The sequence below is a fragment of the Apus apus genome, chromosome Z (assembly GCF_020740795.1).
Source record: "Apus apus isolate bApuApu2 chromosome Z, bApuApu2.pri.cur, whole genome shotgun sequence".
NCBI classification, from domain to species: Eukaryota; Metazoa; Chordata; class Aves; order Apodiformes; family Apodidae; genus Apus; species Apus apus.
This window is the reverse complement of record NC_067312.1, coordinates 33373101-33395606: the sequence shown is the minus strand read 5'-3', so window position 1 is coordinate 33395606 and position 22506 is coordinate 33373101. Positions and strand designations below refer to the sequence as shown.

General features: G+C 37.6%; 1 protein-coding gene across 11 annotated transcripts in view; it reads left to right on the top strand.

Annotated features, from left to right (window-relative positions):
* Positions 1 to 22506, top strand: part of MPDZ (multiple PDZ domain crumbs cell polarity complex component) — a 95734-nt gene that overhangs the window by 55333 nt on the left and 17895 nt on the right. For 5 of the 11 annotated variants that reach the window (XM_051642124.1, XM_051642122.1, XM_051642131.1 and 2 more), the window contains 13 exons: positions 596 to 794; positions 3399 to 3440; positions 7882 to 7986; positions 8755 to 8847; positions 9329 to 9506; positions 11615 to 11725; positions 12242 to 12325; positions 15689 to 15760; positions 18404 to 18566; positions 19182 to 19378; positions 21479 to 21570; positions 21850 to 21940; positions 22282 to 22362. In XM_051642124.1, the coding sequence (XP_051498084.1) occupies positions 596 to 794; positions 3399 to 3440; positions 7882 to 7986; positions 8755 to 8847; positions 9329 to 9506; positions 11615 to 11725; positions 12242 to 12325; positions 15689 to 15760; positions 18404 to 18566; positions 19182 to 19378; positions 21479 to 21570; positions 21850 to 21940; positions 22282 to 22362 (1508 nt within the window). The remainder of the gene's footprint in view (positions 1 to 595; positions 795 to 3398; positions 3441 to 7881; positions 7987 to 8754; positions 8848 to 9328; positions 9507 to 11614; positions 11726 to 12241; positions 12326 to 15688; positions 15761 to 18403; positions 18567 to 19181; positions 19379 to 21478; positions 21571 to 21849; positions 21941 to 22281; positions 22363 to 22506) is intronic. The other 6 variants (XM_051642125.1, XM_051642126.1, XM_051642128.1 and 3 more) reach the window with 6 other exon arrangements.

Below are 22506 nucleotides of genomic sequence, written 5' to 3'. Positions count from 1 at the left end.
TCCAGTAGTGGACTGTATCCCTCAGTAGTGGGCATGCTCTCACAGAAGTCAGGCTTCTCTTCTGGGCCTAAGAAATGGCCCACCCAAGACAGCAGGAAGAAAACCACTCTCTCAGTGGGATCTGATTCAGGTTTTCTATTGAAAATAATTGTGTGGTCGTATTTGCCCTATACTCTTAATTAACTGTTAAATCATTTAATCTCCTTTCCAAAGAGGACCATCGTAAAATAAACTGAAATGTGGTTAAAAAAAAGTCAGTGAACCATCCAGAAGAGTGGTAAATTTGACTGCTTTAGAAGCAATTTAATTACCTTTTTTATTTTCTGCTTAAATTTTCCAGTCTTAGTTTTTTTATGTTGAGCTTGGTATGTGAAGTGACAGTAGTTAAAAAAACTGTGATTGAGATTTGTAATTGCTGTCTCCTGTTGGAGAGAAGGAAACAAAAGGAAGAATAAGAGCAATGTTTATAGGCTTGCTGACACTGACAGGTCAGCTGGCTGACTTTACATTCCATGCCCCAGGTTACATTTCTTTTTCTCAGCACTCAGAACTGGAGCTCAAAAACATTAACTGTTTCATGCATTTTTTACTATAGGGATGACAGTAAGTTCCAATAAAGATGGCTCAGGAATGATTGTCCGCAGCGTCATCCATGGAGGTTCAATAAGTCGCGATGGACGGATTGGTGTAGGTGACTGCATCCTGTCCATTAATGAAGAGTCAACCACTAATTTAACCAATGCACAAGCCCGGGCTATGCTAAGGAGGCATTCACTCATTGGACCAGATATAAAGTAGGTAAAGCTAGATGATGAATGTGTTAGGAAGAGGCTAATAATCAAAATTTAGTTATTTATGCAAGTATTCTAAGTGAAAATTTTATTTGCTTTCACAACATGAATTTACCTTTAAATACAGATTAAGATGGACAGCTTCATGAATTTGAGAGATAAACTTACTTGTGTGAGAGGCTTTGGATGTTCTTAGAAAAGTTATTGCTGTCATTACTGCCCTGCCTGGTTTTATTGAAGAAATGGGATTAGTTAGAGTTTTGTATTGATAGTATTAATCTTCTAAAGAATGTAAGGATTTCCTCAAGGTATTTGTGTTTCTCAAGGGCGCACTATATGGGTCACTGCACAAATTATTTCAGTTGATGGATATCTTTGTAATAGATTTTGCTTTTGACTGCCAGATAGAAAGTGTAACACAGGGTGTTAATGCAGAAGAGTAATACTTAAAACATTTTCAGTACAGCTGTGGCAAACAGCTGAAAGAGTCTGTGAAGTCACTTGCAAGTTTTTATTAGTACACAAAGGAGCTGTTGCTGTAGTGAATGAATATCTATCTGCTCTTGGGTGTACTACTTTAAACTTGGAGTAATTAATACAAGTTTTAATAAATCAGCTTGCTTGATGAGAAAGTTTGTTCTCAGTTCACTCCATTTACAGAATTTTAACTTGCCCTTAAGTAACATTTTTTCTAGCTGTTGTACTTGTGGAGTTAGTTTTGCCTACAAGCACCATTTAGAAATGAAGTTGTTCATAAGCTTGTAGACAGTGCTCTGGGCACACAATGCTGGGTTTACAGCTGAAAAATCTAGTAGCTGTTTTTTCTCAAACCCATGGAACTATGGATTGGGTCAGACCTACAAATGGGATTAATGGAGCTGTTGGTAAGAAAAGCTTCTATTTTTTTTTAAGAGAAATGGACTTAGGTGGCCTTAAAAGGGATTGGTTTAGTCTGGCTGCTGTTTACAGGTAACTGTGGTTTCTGTCAGTTGAAAATGAACTGCAGAGCATTCCATTCTTCCCCAGAGCTATTCTAGCTTTGAAGACACCTGGCATTTTGGGAGCAGGTAGGTGAACACTGGGAGTGGTAAGTTCAAGTGACTGCTCCATAGCTGTCACATATTAAAGATTATGATTTACTGCAATCTTGTTTAGATAATGGGATATTCTCATATATAGCTAATTACGTTATTTTATTGTCAATGCTGTCATGGCTATAGCAAGTCAGTGCTGATAAAACGTCACATTGGCTAGTATTGTAGGCTTTCAAACTGTATTATAATTCTCACTCCCACTACTGAAATCAGTTGGTATGTGTGCATGCGTGTGTGTTTATGTCTGCTTAGATACACAAATGCTGCAGCACCATTTTTGTCTTTCATTTTGTATTTATATTCTTTAGTGCATTCCCATGTTAAGGGTTTAAAGTGAAGCCAGCTTCTGCACTACAAAGAACAGAAAGACCAGATCCTTTGGTAGCTTCTGAAGAAGTCTTGCAGGAATGAGGACAATATTTCTGGGCCTGCATAGTTTTGATAAAAGCTATTGAGCGTAATTAAACTTTTATGTAATTTATACTTTCAGGAATGGTACAGAATTCCAGACAAAATACTATTATACAAACCTGTGGGTGTGGAGCATTATCACATGATAGTTATTCCTGTTTGCGAAGAGGGATACACAGCTGTATAGATGTCATTTCAGAGCTGGTGTGGTGCACCGCTATGCGGGATTTGGAGTTTAAGGGCCAGCATTTCAAATAAGCAAGTTGAATCTTAGGTGTCTTCCTTGGGAAGCAAGGTGCACAAGCTCTCAGGTATGGCCATCTTGATATCATTCCCTTTTACTGTTACAGGTCTGCAAAGCTGGCACCGTAACTTTTAGACTTCGCGTTTCTTGGTTAGCAGGGTGCCCACCCCCAGAAAATGACTAAGCAGTATTTTAATTTCAAAGCTGTATTTCTGTGGCAAACATTATTTGCTGAGAAAACACAAAGCTGTTCTTACTTGCCATGTAAAGGCCCCTGTTTTGTTTTATTTTCTTAAAGGAAATGAAATTTTGAATAGTTCAAGAAGCAATAATTTGCATTTCAGACTCAGGTATTTATTTTTTTTCCACTTTTTGTGTTCAAAACCAGATGTGTGGCCTTACCAGGATGCATTCTGTTTCACTTTTCACTTCAGCTTGCCAGGAGCTCTTAAATCTCTTACATTTCTGTAATAATAGCCAGGCTTTTAAGCGTAGCAGCAGCTGCTTGTAACATCTGTCAGATAATTACAGAGCTGAATCAGAATTTACCTGCCTGAAGTGTGAGGATTAATTCCCGATGAAGAAATAAAAGATAGATTGTAATTCCGTTTTTCATGCTTGCTAATAATCACTACTATGGACAGTAATAATGAGCAGATGCTTTCTGGGGGAAGTGTAGATGAAGCAGAGCTGTCATGGAAAAAAAAAAACGAAAAAAAGAAAAGAAAAGAAAAAAGATGAAGAAAAAAGCAGCTCACACTTTTTACTTCATAAATGTACCTCTCGCATTCAGCGTGAGACATTGACATTTGTTAACACCATTGTAAAAGATGCTGCATCATATGCTTCACATTCTAGATCTTCTCCAGCACCTGCTGATGATCAGGCCCTCTGTTATGTGTGAGTATTGGCAATTCAGAAACTCATTATGTCTCTGTGTTGCAGTTTGTCTGTAAAATCATTCCATGCTTTAATGACATCCATAGTAATGTCAGGGATATATCCAGATATAGGTACATATTCTCTTTCTCTGTACGTGTGTGCATGCACATGTGGCTGCACATGTAGATATGTGTGCGTGTAAATATAAATATATATTATATATTTATATATATATATTTAAAAAGATATGAGAGTGTGTGTACATGTGTACAGATGACTTTAAACTTGAAGATTGGAGCATACTTCCAGAGACCAGAATAAAAACAGCTGTATTTTAAAAAATATATTTCTGGTATTTTAAATTTCCTGTATGATGGCCACCCCAGCCATGCTCAAGAGTGCGCATGCATGTGTATGTGTGTGTGTGTGTACAGGGTTCACTGCTAGAATTGGCATGAGTATGATGTACTGATATCTGGATTAATCTCAGTGTCATATTTTCTGTGGCACTTACATTTTACTTCCTTCATGTATAAAAAGGTTCAAATTAGACCTTTAGTGTTAATTACAGTAATTTGTCTTGAACATTTTCTGTACTTTGTTATTTGGTTTGTTGGTGTTTCAAGGTTTTGTGTGGCTGTTCAGTCAAGCATGTGATAAATGTTCCTCTGTACTGCATGCAGTGTTGTGTTTATAAGATATTTTCTTATGTACACCCTTTGGTGTTTTCATGGTTACTGCTTTCATTGCTAGCACATATCTCTGGGGGAGGAGAGTGGTTATAGCTCTCAAGAAGGAAAACCAGAACACTTTCTCCTTCAAGCTGTACAGCTAGCAAAGACAGGAAGTTACTAAACCATACATGTACTTTCCCTTGAAATTGTTGAACTTTAATTTCTCTTGCAGACAAGAAATTTGCCAAAATAGTAGAGAAGTCATTTCCTTGTTTCCTGTTTTCTGTGTCTTCATCCCTATTTCTTGGCACTTGTTTTTCTTACTCTCTCCCCTGTGACCTTATTAACACAATTATAAGTCCCATTTGCAGATTAAACATTCAGGTACCGAAGTGGACTTCTGTTTCCACATTACAGCACAGGGTCAACAGAATTGACCAGAGGAGCCCAACATAATTCTGGGCCCCTCATCATCCCAGTCACACTCTGAGCTGTTCAGGATGATGCTGGCTGTCTTAAGACCTCACTCTGACCTCCAGAAGTGAGCGGCAGTAGTGATCCAGCAAATGATGATGGATTTCATAACTGCAGGGTGGCTGCCCATTAAATACTAAAAAGGGAAAAAAATCTTGGCAGATAAAAATCCAGGGTCCTCAATACAATTTAGCCTTGCTGTGTGTCATAGAAGGCAGGAGCAGGATAGAAAGCTGCTTAGCAAATATTATTTTCTGGTATACATATTTCCTAAAGCTCTTAATTTTAGCAGAGCTAGGTTATTTGTATAACTTTTCATTTCAATAATAACATGCAAAGGACAGGGTGGAGTAGGACAGTTACATCAGTAATACAGCTTATCTAGTAAAAGCAGCTAGGGAAACCTTTGTAGTTAACTGAACTTTGGAAATGAAACACAGAACACAGTTTTTAATGCATTTGAGCCATGGAATTTAATTTTCTATTCAATGAATTTTTTCCAAAATGCGAGCAAGTATTATGGTTTATATTTATTAAGTAGCTGAAGCATTATTAAAGTTTAGTTGCAGATAAGGATGAATAGTTAAAAACATATTGAGTGTTCCTATGAGTGCCTATAATAAGGCAGTTAGAACTGTAATTAAGCATCATAATAGAAATAACATAATTTTTCGAAAGAGCTAAAAAGTAACAGCTCCAGTGATACTATCTAAATTTTAGTCCATCTGTGGAAGCAATTAGGTAATTAAGTTGCTCATTTTTAGATGCATGTTTAAAAATGATGGAGTTAACGTATTTTCTTCTCAGTTCCTGTGCTTTACACAGAAAAGGAAGCTTACCTGCCTAAAAGAGATCTTGAGAGATGTTTCTAAGTAGCATATAAGGCTGTTTGAGAGCATCATTTGAGCCATACCTCTCAAATGTCTGAGCACAATATCAGTTGTTCATTCCTATAATAAAAAATGATGGGGTATCCCAGAAGTTGAGGTGCATATGGTTTGCCTCCCTCTTAGCTGATCTGTAACACTGGTGTTGCACAGAAATATGAGGTAAGGACTACTGCTACCCTTGGACCTTGGGACCCTGCATAATTGTTTGTCGTGTGCTCCTTGCTCAAAAGGACAAGAGTTGAAAGGTGTTGGACACTCTGCTATCTGTAGTCACACTCTTACTGTCTACATCCAGGCTGAATCTGGACATACCTGTTTCCTTTCTATGGGGCCTGCCAATCTCCTTTCAATACTTTGAACAATAGCTTCCAGCTGCAGTTCAGCATAAAGGAGATTGTCCAAGCCTTCTATCCAGAAGAAATGTTGCTTACAATTCTGGGGACATTGAACTATCTTTGAAAGGAAAATACATTATTTTCCCCATGTTTTTATAGGGTGAAAAATGATTAATTTGACTGGGATGAAACTGATGAATGTGACTGGATGAATGATACATTTTCTTTCATTCAAATGTAGCTTGCACGTGTAGCTTTTCTAGAGACTTCCTAGGTGGTGCTTCTGCAGCAGCATTGCCCCATGAGGGTTTTGTGACCATACTACTAGCACTTTGATATAGTTCAATGCATTTGGAATGACAAGGGTCTTAGAAGTAGTAGTGGTTATTTCAAAAGCTCTTTTCCCTCTTGCCTTTCTCTGTTTCACTATTAGGGCTTCACAGAATAGCTGCTTTGTGTCTTGCATGTTTCCCAGTGTTGGAATGCCCTCAGGAAAGACAAATTAAGAATCTTCTTCTGTGTGTTTGTTCCCTAGTGTATGTTAAATCCCCAGTACTTCTAAATGAAAAGGCTTTGTGTTGAGCACATAACACTTTTTTGTTTGAAAAAAAGAAGAAGAGGGAGGAGATTTAAGGAAGAGAGAAAAGCTGGTGATAATATGGATGATTTATGATTCTTAAAAGAACTGGAGAGTTCCTCCTGTTCAGCACCCAAGGCACGTCCTTGATGACCATCTTCTGCACTTTTCTACATAGGGTAGATGTGACAGGCGGTAGGGAACATGCTTCGGCACAGATGAAGACAAATAAAAATAGTCCTTATGAAAATTTTGCTCGAGTGGTTTAGACAGACAGTGTTAACCATATAAAAGTTTATTTGTTCTGCCTTCTGCTGTTTGCTGTGTTCAGTAGAGAACCAATGAGAAGGAGAATCAGGGGCAGTCAGGGAGTGGCAGACAGAAGAAGACTTCAGTCAGGGAGTGATGGGCAAGAGAAGGCTCCAACTAACTTAGTTACTCAGAGCTGAAGGAGTTTCTGCTTAGCAGCTTATACATCCTTGTGAAGTGGTCAAGATGTCTTCCAACCCCCCTCTCCCCTCATCTTTTCTGTGGGAAGATACGTTCATGTTTCTTTTAACCATGTGATTAAAGGGAAGACATCAATTTTATTTGTGTTCTGTTTCTGTCAGTCTTAATTTTGGCCGACTTGGATCCAATACTTGAGCTGCTTTTTGAACAACTAAAAGTTCTTAAGAAGACAAAGCATTGTCCAAGGCTGGTCATCTAAGCAGCACCGTTTAGATCATGATGTCCTTTTGTCTGTAGAGAGAAGTTTTTTAAGAAACATTCTTCATGCCTTGCTCTTTCCTTCTCCTTGTTTCCCCCTCCCCATTCTATTGGGCCAATGCTGCTGCTAGCATACAAACATCATCAGGTTACACCAGGGTTTCAGGAGTCTGGATGTCATTCAGCTGGTGAAACATGACATTCTGACTGTCCCAAGCAGCCTGGAAGTGCTTGAAGGGATGGAGAAAGGAGCTGAGTAGGGAGGGTATTGCTCCCTGCTGCATAGGTGGTATGCTGTAACACATTTTTATATCCAGACCCATGCAGTATTTTTCATCAAGTGTAGAAACCTCAAGTAGATACAAAACCGCCCAGAGAAACATAAAATCTCCTGCAAGCCAACTTCCAGAAGCATTTTCAGCCACCATTTAGGATGGTAATAGTACTTCACACCTCACAGATCCTTCAGTGTTTGTCCTTGCACGAGGAATCTTCTTTTTAACTGAAGCTGGATTGTCTCTATTACACTCTTGTTGCTGTTCAAGCACCATTTACTTCATGTACAGTTGCTAGCCTGCAGAAAATTATGTGCTATACAGCTATTTAATTTGACCATAAACGCATATATGTTGCAAAATCACAAAGGATTTGTGTCACTCCTGGCACACCAGCATTTTGGCTTTGAAGTCAATGAGTGTAGGAAGTAGTCTTGAGTCGGTTCCTCAAACCCATTCCTCACACTCACCAAAGGCAGGATCAGCAGTCCTCATGCTACTTTAATCATGTCCCATTTTATTGCAGTATTACATATGTGCCAGCAGAAAATTTAGACGAGTACAGGGCCAGTTTGGGACAACAAACAGAGGGAGCTGTGCCACTTGAACTTTTTCCTTCACATGCTGTCAGGTGAGTCAGAAGACTTACTGTTTTATCCCATGAGGTTCTCAGATGTAACACTTTCCATGCACTTTGTACAGTTCAGGAGGGTAAGTTTTGTTTTACGACATCTGAAAGATGAATGATTTTTTTCAGACCAGCAGCCATTACAGTAAAAAGCCATTCAGAATACAATTTTTGTTTTGGCTAGCATTTTTTTCTGACTTTTTTATAAGGCTGTTTTATAGGTCTAGCTGAAAACGAGATTGAATACTGTCTTATTCTGAAATTCTCTTAAATGCTAGGCAATTTGATTTATGGATCACTACAAATAGTCAGTGCTTCAAACGTGAGACTTCGGCATCGATGGTCTTGAAGAACATATACTGAAAAGAATGAACTATGCTATTCTCTTCCTTGTGTTTCAAAAATTAATTACAGTTACATTTTGTTTTCTTGAAATTAGTCTCCAAAAGCAGTGCTGTTTTTTGTAATTTCTTCCATTTTGGAAACAATAAATTGTAACCTTCAGCTTTGATTTGGTTCTAGTTCCAAATCGCAGAATCTTCTATTCTGTACTTGTCAATTGATAACAGCTTATATGTGGAGACAAGTGGACAGGGAATCCTCAAACACAGCATATACTCTAACAAGCATCTGAAAAAGGCATTCTTCACATGAGCCCTGTCTACAAATTCTGATGCTGTCGCGATGATCCAATACATGAAATTTTGCAGTGAAATCTAGCAATTATTTGGGTTCTTTAAAAATGAGTTGCATATTCATGTTCATCAACAGGGAACTCCCCGAGCTTCCAGAACGTGAAGAGGGAGAGGGAGAAGAAAGTGAACTTCAAAACGCAGCTTTCAGTAACTGGAACCAGCCCAGAAAGTAAGTGCAGATCTAGTTGTTTAGTATAAAATGTCACCTGAAATTCAAACATTTTGAAACCTGTAATATATTTTAAGGGGAATAAGGAAACAACAGAATTGCTGCACTTATGTGTGTTGAGCATTGTAGGAGTAATCCACTGTTGATTTTGACTGCCATTGGGCTAAATCCCTGCAATTTAGCAGTTTCTTGGTTGTTTTAGTAATTTATCTTTAAAGGCTGACTTAGAGACCCCGTAAGAAGTGGTGAAAAGAAGGATTCAAAGTTTTGATCAGAATAAAAAATAGATTGAACAGTAGACGTAATGACACACTTTCTGAGCAATTCAGTAGATAACTCCCACTTGAAAGGCAAAACTTTACAAGAAGGAGTTATTCCTGAATGTCTTTAAAGCTTCGTGCAAATCCAGTTGTCTTCACTGCAGTATTATAATCACAACAGATTTTTATTTTTTTTTTTGGTCCATGTTTTGTCACAACAGGGTTGAACTCTGGAGAGAGCCTAGCAAGTCACTGGGGATCAGCATTGTTGGAGGACGAGGGATGGGGAGCCGCCTGAGTAATGGAGAAGTGATGAGAGGGATCTTTATCAAGCACATCCTGGAAGACAGCCCAGCTGGCAAAAATGGAACACTGAAAACCGGAGATCGGATTGTGGAGGTACCAGCCAAGTGCCTTTTCCTTGCAATACTTCCAGCATCTCAGGAAACACCGAGATGGATGTCTGGTCCAGGGCTGACAGCTGTGTAATTGCTCCAGCTGGCACTGCTTGAACTGTACAGAGTGTAGTACCATCTGCTGAGGTTTGTGTGCAGACAGCTTTAAGCTGAATATAAAACCTAAAGCACAGAGGACTGAGTGTGTGAGCAGGGGTCCACAAAGCCAGCAATTGCACCTGTTTGTTTTAAAGCCAGGATGTTCAGGAAAAGCTTAAGTTTGGTGAAGCTGAAAGGTTTTACCTTTGCGTATTGGTTAACAGACATGGCCAGTGAACAGCAAGTCCTGCAAATAAACACCAGGCTTATTTCCCTCTTAAATCTTAATCAGATCATGTAGTTTTTGTGTATCTTGTGCAGGAATTAAGGGAGATACTGTTTTTCCTGCTGACATGAAGAAAAATAGATTTGAAAGAGAGGAAGAGTGTTGTGCCCATACCTGAGGATAGGGAAGTCAGTGGTATTGCAGGGAGGAATTATCTAGATTTCTCTTCTGCTTAGCCAATCCTGTGTCAATGTAGGCACTGCTGCTTTCTCGTTTAAAGATACTGAAGAATGAGCATACTGAAAAGAATATGTCTTTCCTGTGATAATTATCAGTGAGTCAAACATTGCCCAGTCTCCAGTGTCAGGCTGTTGGGAACTTGCACTCCTTTTCAGCCTTCTGAATGTCCTTAGCTGACTGTCCAATAAAAACATAACAAGCAGGGTGATTGAGATGGTGATTCTTGCCCTGGATCAAACTGGGCTTGCTTTACATGGTGAAAGTAAAGCATTCAAGATACAAGATCTGTGTAAAGGATCTTGAAATAGTACCTTAATATAGTTAGCACTTTCTACATTGGGATGGAAGAGTTTCCAGTGTATAACAAGTTGAGAGTTAGAGTTTTGCTTGATGGCTACAAAGTTAAAAAACATTGTATCTGAATACCTGAATTTTTATGAATGCAGTGTCTGTCTCTGGCAATGGTGCTTGCAGAAAGTGGAGTGGATGAGTGAAATGAATTAACTCATGTTAATGTGGCTGTTTCTGAATGGATTGTTTCAGTTTCTCAAGTTGTCTGTCTCTTGACTGGGGCATACAGTATTTCAGACACAGTGTGTTGGAGAGCCTTAGTGTTCCTATTCAGTTCTTCATAGGTTTAGAAATACTTTTTATTTACAGTGGATGGTTATGTTTAAGGTAGAGGCAGACAATTAAATAGATAGGAGTAATACTTATTATATAACTTTTTGTGCAAGAATTGCCACTAACAAACTTTCTGTATTAGCTTCTAGCTTTTACTGTGTTCATTGTGAGAATGCTTTACTGATGCTAACCTCACCATAACACAGTTCTTACCTGAATCACAAGACAAGCTATTTTACCCACCAGTACAAAAAAAGGCATGAAGAAAAGCAACCAGGCAAAAATTTGTCCTTGGCCATCCTTTGTAAATGCTTTCTTCTGGGAGATAGAAATCTTTTCAGCTCTGTCCCAAAAATTTAACTTCTGGGGAAAGTGTATAAGAGCTATAATTTGTCTTGCTTTTAAAAATACATTTTAAAATAATAATAATAATAAAAAAGAATTACAAGAAAGGAAAAAAATTACACAGTACTGACCTAATACCCTATAAAGAGAGACCCTGTAGCACCTAACACATTTCAGTTTGTAGATCTCATAAAGTCCTGGGAGGCAGGTTAGTCTGAGATGGAATTTACAGGAAGCAGTATTTGGCTAACTACCACTCTCTTCAGGTTGCCTTATCTCTTCTTATTATCATATCTCTTCTATTACATTGTTTGTGGGAAAACTTAAGGAGCCTGAACCAAAAATGTAGAAAAACCTGTTTTTAAAACCACAAAGAATATTTATTTGATGTCCTTTCAGTGCTCTTGGAAATCTCAAACTTACGTGTGAGGGATCTCAAACCAAGACAGTATGAACTGTTCCACCAGTAACGGAAGTTTGGACTTACATTTTAGTCAAAGGTCCCTAACCAAAACCCAGAACTTACTCATAATTCTTGTAGCTTCTTGCAATGTTAAGATGAGGCCTTCCAATTACAGGTGGATGGAATTGACCTCAGAGATGCCAGCCACGAACAAGCTGTGGAAGCCATACGGAAGGCAGGCAATCCTGTAGTCTTTATGGTACAGAGCATTATAAACAGACCAAGGGTAAGCATAAAAAATATTAAAAGAGTTGTAATAGATGAAACAAATGTTCCACGTGGTGGTGTTTGGGAATGGGATATTTAATCCTGAAAGCTCCATCTTGGCTATTTTAGGAACAATGATTTGATTTAAGTATTATTTCCATTTAGAATGAAATCGATTTGGATTTGGAATTACCCTCCAGCACGCCGTCCTCAAACTATTTGAAAAGCCTCAAGAAAGATAATTTGTTGGGGGGCAGAGTAGCAGTCTAACTAAAAACAGCTCTTAGAGATTGACAGCGTGTCTGAGGAGCGCATGCAGACATACAGCACCTGTTAAAAAAATTCATTGGACATTAATGAAAGGACCTAGAAGTACACGGAAGTTTTCCGTCTCTAAGTTGCATGGACATTGCAGACAAAAGCTACTGAGCTTTAATATAAGTTGCTTGCATCACTAGAAACTAAACTTTGTCATTGTAGTGTCTGTGTAAGCTGCATGTTTATTTACTAGTTGTTTCATAACTCTTGTTCCCAGCCAGAGTCTCTTTATAGCCCTTCTTCAGCTTCTGCTCCCTGTGGGCAGAAAACTACTAACCCATTTTATCATCAGTCATCTAAGGTAAAGTTGCATGAAAAAGCTCTATTGAATGTTGGTTATTGATACCCCAGCTACTAAAGTAAGGCTTTTGCATTTGGTGTGATCTGAAAAAAATTGCCACTGCTGATTGTTTATGCTGGTTTGGGATGGGAATGATGCTATTACTTTATCACAACTTACTTTTATTTAAAGAATGCTCATGTGTTATTTTTATTTGTAATTCTTTGTTCTTTTTATTTTCCAACTCTTTAGCTTGTTGGTTATTTCTTGACTGTTAATTAACAAACCCTTGTTTCTCTGTAAGCATGTGTGTTGCATTTGATATTTGTAAATGCCATTATGTTTATTGTCTTCATCTTTAGAAACTTTCATCCATACTTTATCACAATATCATACAAGGGAATTTCCTGTTTTTATTCATGTGCAGTCTCCCAGATAGCTAGCTGCTGCACAGGGTAGCTATTTTTATGATACGGTACCTCTTATTTTGCAAGGCAGTCACTTTCAAGTGAGGTTTTGCTAATGAATCAGTTTCTTCCTCTGTTTATTTTCATTCAGACTGCCGTAGCAGTTAGAGAAATACTAAGCATACTCCAGAATAGCCCAAGTAATGCATATGTGCAGTAAAAACCTAGTTGATATTTTTGCTAGCTAGCAGGTATCCGTCAGATCTGCATTTCATGCTGATGATGCTTTGGGTATTTCTGAGTAAGAATTAATCTGTCACCATGGTTTGGGGCCCAGATAATTTGTAGGGATATGGCATTGTGGTATATGAAAAGCTAGTTAATTTATAATAGTTTAGCATATTTTATATTAGTAAATTGCTGAACACAAGTTAGTTGTAAAAAATAATAATTTAAAAAAGGTAAAAAAATCTGGTTATTTTACATTTTGTTTTGAAAAGAAACAAAGCAAAAAAAAAAAGAAAAAAAAAGAAGAAAAATACCTTTTATTTTAGCATTTACTTTTCTTGTCCTAGACTGTGCAAATTACATTACCGAATTACATTACTTTTTGTTTCGCAAAATGTTCAGGGATGCATTTTCCATTTTCGAGAGTATTGGAAAACCCAAAATGCTGTAAGAAATTTTCAAATCAGCAACATGTATCTGGATTTAATTACTGCCATGTAAATGTATCAGTTGATGCTGCAAGTCTTTCACTGTCCACTTCCTATGCTTCATATTTTCCAGGAGTGTTAAACATACATACCTAAGACATTTAAGCAGTTGCCAGATGGATGCACTTAGTGTAGAAGTTGCTTTTAGGCATACAATGAACAGTATTTCTAACAAACTATGCAAAATCACAGCTATTTTGTCTTCATTAAGTAGGTTCTTATCTCAAAATAGAGCAAAGTACAAAACTGCATAAGAAATATAAATGGTCCAATCACATCCTTTAATTTTGTCTAAACATGGAAACTCTTTTGTGTTTAATAATAAGAAGGAAGTACATTGTATTGTTTAAGAAGACCAGATAATTTAGTTTCATTAAACTATAAACTCAGAAAATTACACATGCATGCACATACATACAAAGTGATCTGTACAAGTTATTGTTGGAAATTAAGTCTCTTTAGAGATCTTGATATTACTAAACCTTCTCTTTTGTGAAATACACAGTAAGTATGTTACCACAAGAGGTCAAATAAAATTATGAGAATTAATCTGTGGTTAACTAAACCTACTGCATTATTACAAAAAAATTCTGTTTATTCTGATCCAGAAATCCACAATTTTACAGTTAACTAACGTGTAAGACTAATCTGCTGAGATGCTTGGACAAAATTATGCAAATGTCACAGCAAGTAAATTTTCTGTTGTTCATGCTGGTGAATTCTTCACTTTATGCATTTTAAGGGCTAGAACACGTATGGGAGTCTGTGCTTATCCTCCACACTCTGCTAAACATAGCTGATACAAACACAGGCAAATACAGTTTTGCTTACCTTCACATGTCTGTAGAAAAGTGTAGGAAGTAGACCTTGTTTGGTTAACACAAACTGCTAAATAAGTATGTTTTGTTTCATGAGTCACAAAGGATTAATTTACATATGTTTTGTGCTTAGTTTCTACTATGTTTTCCTTTTAGAACCATTCACTGCCTTTCCTGCAGAACAGTGTTTTCAGTAGGCCAGCTGTCTTCAGCAGCACTAATCCATTTGCTGATTCTTCTCTGTTCAACACTAACAAGGTTGGATGGTGACACACTGTTTGCTTTTGACTCTCCAAACATGTGCTTCTTTGCCATTGCTGTCTCTCTGCATTTGAATTCTTTTCTACAACTTCTGGCAAAATACTGTGCTGATGAGAGTGGCAGTTCTCTGTAGTAAGTTTAAAAGACACAGACATGCTTGAACATAAAAAAGTTTTGAAGAAGTTAAAAAATGCCAGCTCCCTTAATCCTAGCCACTAAATCTAATCTAATAAGGGCTATCAAAGGAGTAGGTTCTGAATTACCAAATCAGACCCTGTGGTATACGTTAAAATAACCACCTGAGTGTAACTCTTTCATCAGCATGAGGTTTTTTTGCTGCTATGAACTTCATTTTCATTTGATGTGGTTAGGACTTTCCAACATTGACATCCCTTTTTTCTTTCTGCATGAAACAAACAGCATTGGCAGCTTTTTGGTTTATGATGCTGAAAATATTTTCCCATTACATCTTTAAAATTTTTTTACTGCATCATGAACAGGATACTGACATCTTTGGAAATACAAAAAAAGATTATTTTATTTGTGGTTACTGCTTACTGCATGTTATTCCTTTTGGGTATAGAGTTAATCTCTAACACAATAATAAATAAAGGCTTGATTCTTATGTGCATGCATTTCTGATTGAATAAAATAATTTCTATCTGGTTATACATCTTGGGAGTGATTGTGTCCTTTCTCTGCTTTCCCATGTTGTCAAATAGATTGAATGTACAATGAACATTTATGATATTATATGTATAATTGCATGTGTGTCTTTGAAATGTCTCCTTATATTTGTTACAGTTCTGAGGAAAGAGAAGTGTAATATAAATGATGGCTTGCATTTTCTGTATTTTCAAAAGTATTTCTGAAAAAACTCCACACTTATTTTTAGAGAAAACAATGTTTTTGCAGTTTCTGTGTAAGTTCCTCTTAAACATTGAGATAAGAATGGCCTTTTGTAATTTCAGTCTGCTTCTGCTGAACTAAGGTAGAAAGAAACTTTGCTGAATCAGGGTCCTTAATAACCCCTTAAATATTTCTGTCCATTTGTAAATAGAGTGAATGAAGTTACTGCAGATAGTAAAATGAATCCACAATTGAAAACTTAATGTTCATTAATAATGCTGTGTATTACCAAAGGTGCTGTAACATGTGGATTGCTGTTTTCTATTACTGTAGGAGGTATTGAGTCCAATTAGGGCTACCTTCCGTTGTTCCCCAACTAACCCCTTTGCTCCCACACCATTCAAGGTTTGTCTTGATTCCACTGAGTGGGTCCTACTGTATGTGTGCTGTACATTTGTACATGGCCTGTGATACCTTCCAGAGTTTTGCTTTTCCCTCTGCATGTGCCTCCTTTGTGGAAAGTGATTCTGCTCCACACTTGCTGCCATTTTTAATACTTGCTTGCCTGTGATCAGGGTGACCCTGGTAGCCAAATGGGTGGATGCACTGTCTGATGCTTTGCATTTTGAATGAAATACTGTGCTGTGGCACTCTGGAAGTATTTCATGAGTTAATGCATTTTAGGTTTTTTCTGTGTGGCCCGATTCAGGGAGCAAAAAGTCTTATGTGTGTGTCTGTGTCAACTTTGGGGGCCAGCCTCTGCTGCTGTCAGTGCACATGTGGGAGGCTGAGTTCTGGAGGCAGGGTGTAGTCCCCTGGCCCAAATGGTATTGTAACATCGTTTTTTCCCTTCTCACAAAGGAGCTTTGCTTTTACTTTTGCTTCAGCATTTCCTTAAACATGAGACATTTTCAGATTTATGTATGTTCACAGAGGTACAGAAAGATGCATTTTTTTGCCAATCAGATCATGGTGGCTGCAGTTCTTAAGTACTAATCTGTCCTACACCTTTGGGTATTCCAGAGGCCCTTAGCAACAAATTTTTGTTCCTTTTTTGAGGTTACGTTTTCTTCAATTTTTGCGAGATTCTTGAGCACTGTCAATTACCAAGAGAACCACTAAAGTGTTACTGTACTGTTCTGGTTTTACAACACAGAGACTACTGTAACATCTGCTGTTCTGGTCTGTTCTCATGCTGTATTTCCTTATTTTTTCAGTATGCTATGTAGCTTTCTAGGCAAAACTCTAGGAGGCACTCTGAAAGATTAGTGTTTTTAGAACTACTCTTGACCCGTTCTTGAGCTAGAGGTTTCACACCAACTTTTCTCCATGATGGATATATGAATTTTTTATTATGAAAGATCTCATTGAATGTTATTAAGTAATGTTTACATCCTACTCTGTTGGGTAACCATGTCTTTGCTAGAATTTTGCTACTTCATTTGAGGTTTATGTCTGCCCTGTAACTGTTAGTATGTTTTAGAGTATAATTTGCATAAACTGTGATTACTTCATGTAGGAAGTTTTGTGATGCTAGATATCATCTCAGCAGGATGACATTGGTTTAGATTGGAAACACAGATCAATGTGACTGATAAAATGTTAAAAAAAATCATGTAGTGTTAAAATTATTGGGTGCCATATTAAAAATTACCACATTTACTGACTTCTTAGCTAAACTCCTAAAACAAGCTTCTGGATGAAAGGAAAATCTTTTTCAAGGAGCAGCAGAATGAGGGACCTGAAATAGGGCATTTGTGTTTTCTTTAAAACTTTGGAGCATACAGAGAAAGAGGATAACTCATTTTGTCTGAGAGATGGGAACTTCTTTAAATCTCAGTATGACCAAATTGCTAACTTTCTATTTTTATAACAACTTCAATTTAAAGCATATTCAAGTCTTCCAAGGTGTATATTGTTGTCTGTTTTACTGTTGCCTCTGATTAACAAATTCTCTCCGTGGTTTTGGCACCCAGAGAAGTCATCTGAGATACTGTGTTCAGAATTTTGCTAATCGAGAAAGTGAAAGCTGAAATGCTGAGAACAGGGCTATGAAGCTAAGGCAACACCTGAAAATCCTGGTGTTGGAAAAATACTGGATTTTTATCTAAAGTTTGTGTTGTTTAAATCAGCAGCTGATCTGCCAAGTATCAAAGTCACTTGGGCATGTATAAGCTGATAGAATGATGATACTCAGACACAAATTTCTTGCCTACGTGTTTACTCTGAGCAAGCCAAAATTAAATAAATTACAAACACTCAGCCAGATCCCTGATCAGAGTTCATAATCCTCAGGGAAACAGACTTGAACGTAGGCTTGCCAGATTTTGCATTTGAGCATTCAACCCCATTTGCAGTAGTCATGTGTTTATACTTTTGAACTTTTTTTGAATATGAATACCAAAAGTATTTTTCTCCTTTGTGATTTAATCTCTATCCTTGTTTCTTTCATCTCCAATGTGCAGCTTATAGGAAACCTGTAAATAGGACTGAAAAGTCCAGTTTCTATGGATTTCTTCAGTTACTGCTTGTTAATTTTGGTTTTAAGTTGTCATTTTAGCAAATATGCTAGTTATTTTTTTTTCTGGAGGCATTTTTGAAAGCATGCATTTCTTTGTTTCCTTTCCTTTTCCTCATATTTCACTTCCAAAGCATATGATAGGAAGAAATTATTTCAAAATAAAATTTAGTAGAACTCTTTAACAAATACGGCATTGAAAAAAAAAATTCAGTCTCTGTAGAAGACTTTTTTTGAAATGTAAAACGGCACATAAAACTTTACTGAATTGGGCTTTTATTGTGAGTTCTGTTAGCTTCTGAATACATTTTTGAGTGATATTATCTCTTACTTTGCCTGTTTGTTTCTGTCTTTGATCTCTTGCAGACTTTCTGTGCCGTGTTACTAATTTAAAATTCCAGCCTCTTGGTTTTTAAACTTCAAAGCCATAGTCATTGGCTTTTCCACATTTTTTGTATACTATATGATATGTTTTGCCCTATACAGAGTCTGTCTCTGCTTAACCACTGCAATTTTCTTATTCTCCACAGGCATTTGGACAGCCCGATTTAGAGACAGAAAAGTCTTCACTTTGTAGCTTGCCTCTGCCCCCTCCTTCAGCGTTTTCAGGAATGAGCCGTGACATTGCACAGTCATCTCCTAGGAGAGTCCCAGAGGATTTGGAGAAGGAGGATGAGTTTGGTTACAGCTGGAGTAAGTTTGTCCCGTGTGATGAAGTTTGAAGTATTCATTGTTGATATAACACTGTATCAGAAGATATGGGGGGATCCAGTCAGAATTACTTTGTTTCTGTGTGCTTCATGTTTTGGGTGCTGAGTGTTGCTGTCAGCTTTTAGTCGTGCTTGGCCAGATGCACATGGTGAAATACAAAGCTAATTTGTTACTTTTAATGCACACCAATTTCTGTTTTCCTCCATGGTCCGAATTCACTGTTCCACATGTAGAACTACTTGAAGAGTTTCAGTGTACTCTAGGTAACTTATGGCAGTTATTAATGTCATAACATCTGTGACCTGAATGAAGGTGTTAATGGAGGGACAATTATTGCTTATATGAATGAAAAGCCTTTTTTAAGAGATGTTTTAATGTTTTCCCAAGTTTGAAGGAAAATAAGGAACTAGAAATCTTGTTATAAATCACCTAAGGCTTAGCTTTAAACAAAGTGTGGTGTACACTTAAAATTTTCTCATCCAGTTTGGGATACTTCTGTCAGATACTGCCCACTGGACAGTAATCTTGACTCTCTAGGTGACTTGTGAAACTGTCTAATGTAAATCCAACTTCTGCTGCCCACACTTTTGCATTTAGAAAAGATCATGCAGCGCTATGGAAATCTACCGGGGGAGCTCCACATGATTGAGCTGGAAAAAGGAAGGACAGGTCTGGGACTTAGTCTTGCTGGTAACAGAGACCGTTCCAGGATGAGTGTCTTTATAGTGGGAATTGATCCAAATGGAGCAGCTGGCAAAGATGGCAGGTTACAGATTGCAGATGAGTTACTAGAGGTGAGTTTTTGCAATTTATACTGAAACCCAAACTTACTGACTTAAAATGCACTAAAATATTAGTTTCTTGCTGCAATATAAATGCTTTTCAATGGACTTTTCAATCCCCACATTGACATCCCTGTGCTACCAGATTTTCATTCTGATGTGTGCCAGATAGTTGTAGCTGGGATTTTTTTTCCTGGTTATAGTACTAAGTGAAGGTGTGGTTGTAATTAAAATGGATAAAAATGGGGGATGACAGAAGTATCTGAGTTACAGAGATCTATAGAAGGGCAGTGCATTGCAGACCATGGAAAATATTTAAGTTCTTTGGTCCCATCCATCTGTGAAGCACCCAAGACTCTTCTAATTACTTCGCTGTCTGCTGAAAGTGTGGTAATGTCAGAATACTTATACGTTGTGTAACATATAAACAGGAGATTAAATGGGAGAAACAAATCCATTTGTCTTACTCATGACATTTGTATTATCTCATGACACATTCAGGCTTTTTTTCTAGTGACTTTGTGAACACACCCAAGCTGAATGTGCAGCTAACATTCCCAAGATCTGTATGAGCATAAAGTATATTTTTATATTACCACAGCTCAGTTGATACTTGGAGATGTATTCTCTGCTATAGCTTTTCCCAGTCTTTCTGATAGCAGTAGGTGACGTTGCTCTCACAGAAATGGCTTTTTGTAACTTCAAAACTCTTAGGAGGAGGTGTATGAGAATGCACTGGGCAGATAGTACAGGTGAAACTGAACAAGCTTGAAGGCATACTGAGAGAGTAAATCATGTAGGCTGGTAGTTGCAGACTAGGAGAAAAACTAAGGGATTTGTGGCCCTTTGGAACTAGACTCATGGAGGGACATGTTAGTTGCTGAGTCTGATGTTACCTGCGAGACTGTTCTGTTGAAGCAGTTAAAGTGTCTGTTTTTGAAACCCTGATGTCATGCACGCTGAGTGTCTTCCGAACACATTGAAACACACCTGTCTGAGTCTGCTCTCATGTGATTTCTTGCATACTTTCCACACCATAAACCTGCATATTGATGCCAAGAAGTTCTCTTAACCTTGTCTGAGAGGAGACATCTGAGTTTGCTTGTTATGTTCCAAAGTAGCTATCCTTCAACTGTAGTGGGCCATTCCCCATCTCCCAGCTGACAGCCTGACCTTGGTTCTTGACAAGCCCATGGCAAATTCTGGAGCCAGTGCTGTTACTGAATTGTGTAAATGACAGTGCTCAGAATACCTGTGGATGTGCCTGGTGGACACAGCCTGCATGGGAGTTGAGGAGTTGCTGTTACTCTCAGTTCAGTGTTCTCGTCTGTTGCTCACTTTTGCTGCTTCTCCGCTTCTCTGCTTCTTTCAGTACTACTTCAGTGTGTGTTGCATTAGTTGCCCTTTATGTATGTCTTATGTATGCCCTTTATGTATGCCTTTATGTATGTCTTAAGTGGTCCTTTTCCAGTCATTTCCCCTTTCTCAGAGTGAACTTCTTTCTCATTTCCAAGAACAAATAAAACTAATAACATGTGAGTGAATAATGGCCTTGTGCTGCAGAATCACACTGATACCTCCAATCATGTCAGAATCACAGGAGCTTCAAGGGGGTTTCAGTGAGACTGTTCTGCCAGATGAGGCAGTGATTGTCAGGTCAAATCTTCAAACTGTAAATGCACCAGTGTTCAGACTCCTGTGTATAAAGTGCCTGGCTCAGAGCTGAGACTCGATAAATAATAGCAATCTTGTTCCTGGATATAAGTGATTAATTTATTTGTTATGGTGAGAATTTCCTATGACCCTGCTTTATCACTGTGTCAGTCGCCAGGTCATCAGTGGCAAGAGGAAACAGATTACATGCCAAGTCAACCCAGTGTAACTCAGAGAATGACATTTTTAGCACTGTGACAGTGTTAGTCTGAAATCAAACTATAAGGAATTTTTTTTTATGGGGAAGGGAATCAAAGCAGATACAACATACTCTGTTTTTCTCATATAACTGCTGCTTTAGACAGTTATGTAGGGTAATGGATTTTTTTTAGGCTTAACAGTTTAAGTATAAGGGAATTAAAATATTTTGATAAATAATTGCTACTTTCCTTTATATAGATAAATGGGCAAATACTTTATGAAAGGACTCATCAGAATGCTTCCTCGATAATCAAATGTGCACCATCTAAAGTAAAAATAATTTTTATCAGGTAAGTTACAGTTAAACGTTTGTCTAAAAAGGTTTAATTTTAATATGTGGAAGTTTATCACAGAGTGTTTCTGTTTTATTTTTAATTTTGGTAAGGTAGATGTGCTTCTGAATCCAGCTCATAGTAGCTGTTAAGTATGTCTTGAGTTTTCTGGTTTGATATTTGCATTGTGAGTGCCAGAAATAAAGCAAAATAAAGCAGTAGACTTCAATTTGTTGTAAGAAATACGGTGCCGTACTGCTGCATTCTTACTGCATTCTTTAACTTAATCTATTGTAGAAATAAAGATGCAGTAAATCAGATGGCTGTTTGCCCTGCAAAGTCAGTAGAGACTTCACAGTGTACTTCAGGGACACTTCAGCATCAAGAGGTAAAATAAATTTTTGTTTCTCTCATTGGAATACGATACTAACATTGTACTGGATGTTCAGAGGAGTGTGCTGTCTACTTAGCAAATACTGCAAAAGGAAAAGAAATCCTGGAGGAAAAACGAGATATTTTAGTAAAGCTGCTATATTTAGTACAACTGGGTTCAATTCTGGCTTGTTTTGTGTTCATCCAAAATAGTAAGTAAATCTAACATTCCCATGAATAGGATTATAGCAGTTTAAATGAAGCAAGAAAATGGTAAGACCCATTTAATATGCTACTGAATTTTGATACAAAATGTTTATTGTGGTTTCTCAGAGTTATATTTTCATTTTCTATTAGATTGAAACTAGTGCTGCAAACTCCAGTGCTTCTTCTGACTTCAGCTCATGTAAAAACATTCAGTATGTGGAACTCCCTAAGGTATGTGCTGAAAATTAAGAGTACACCAGCCACATTTGCATTCACTAGCTCGCTGTTTTGTAACGGTGTCCCTCTTATGGCAAACAAACTTTGTCTCTTACTTACTGGAAGTCAGAAAAATTTCTAGAAGTCTTCTCTTCCTAT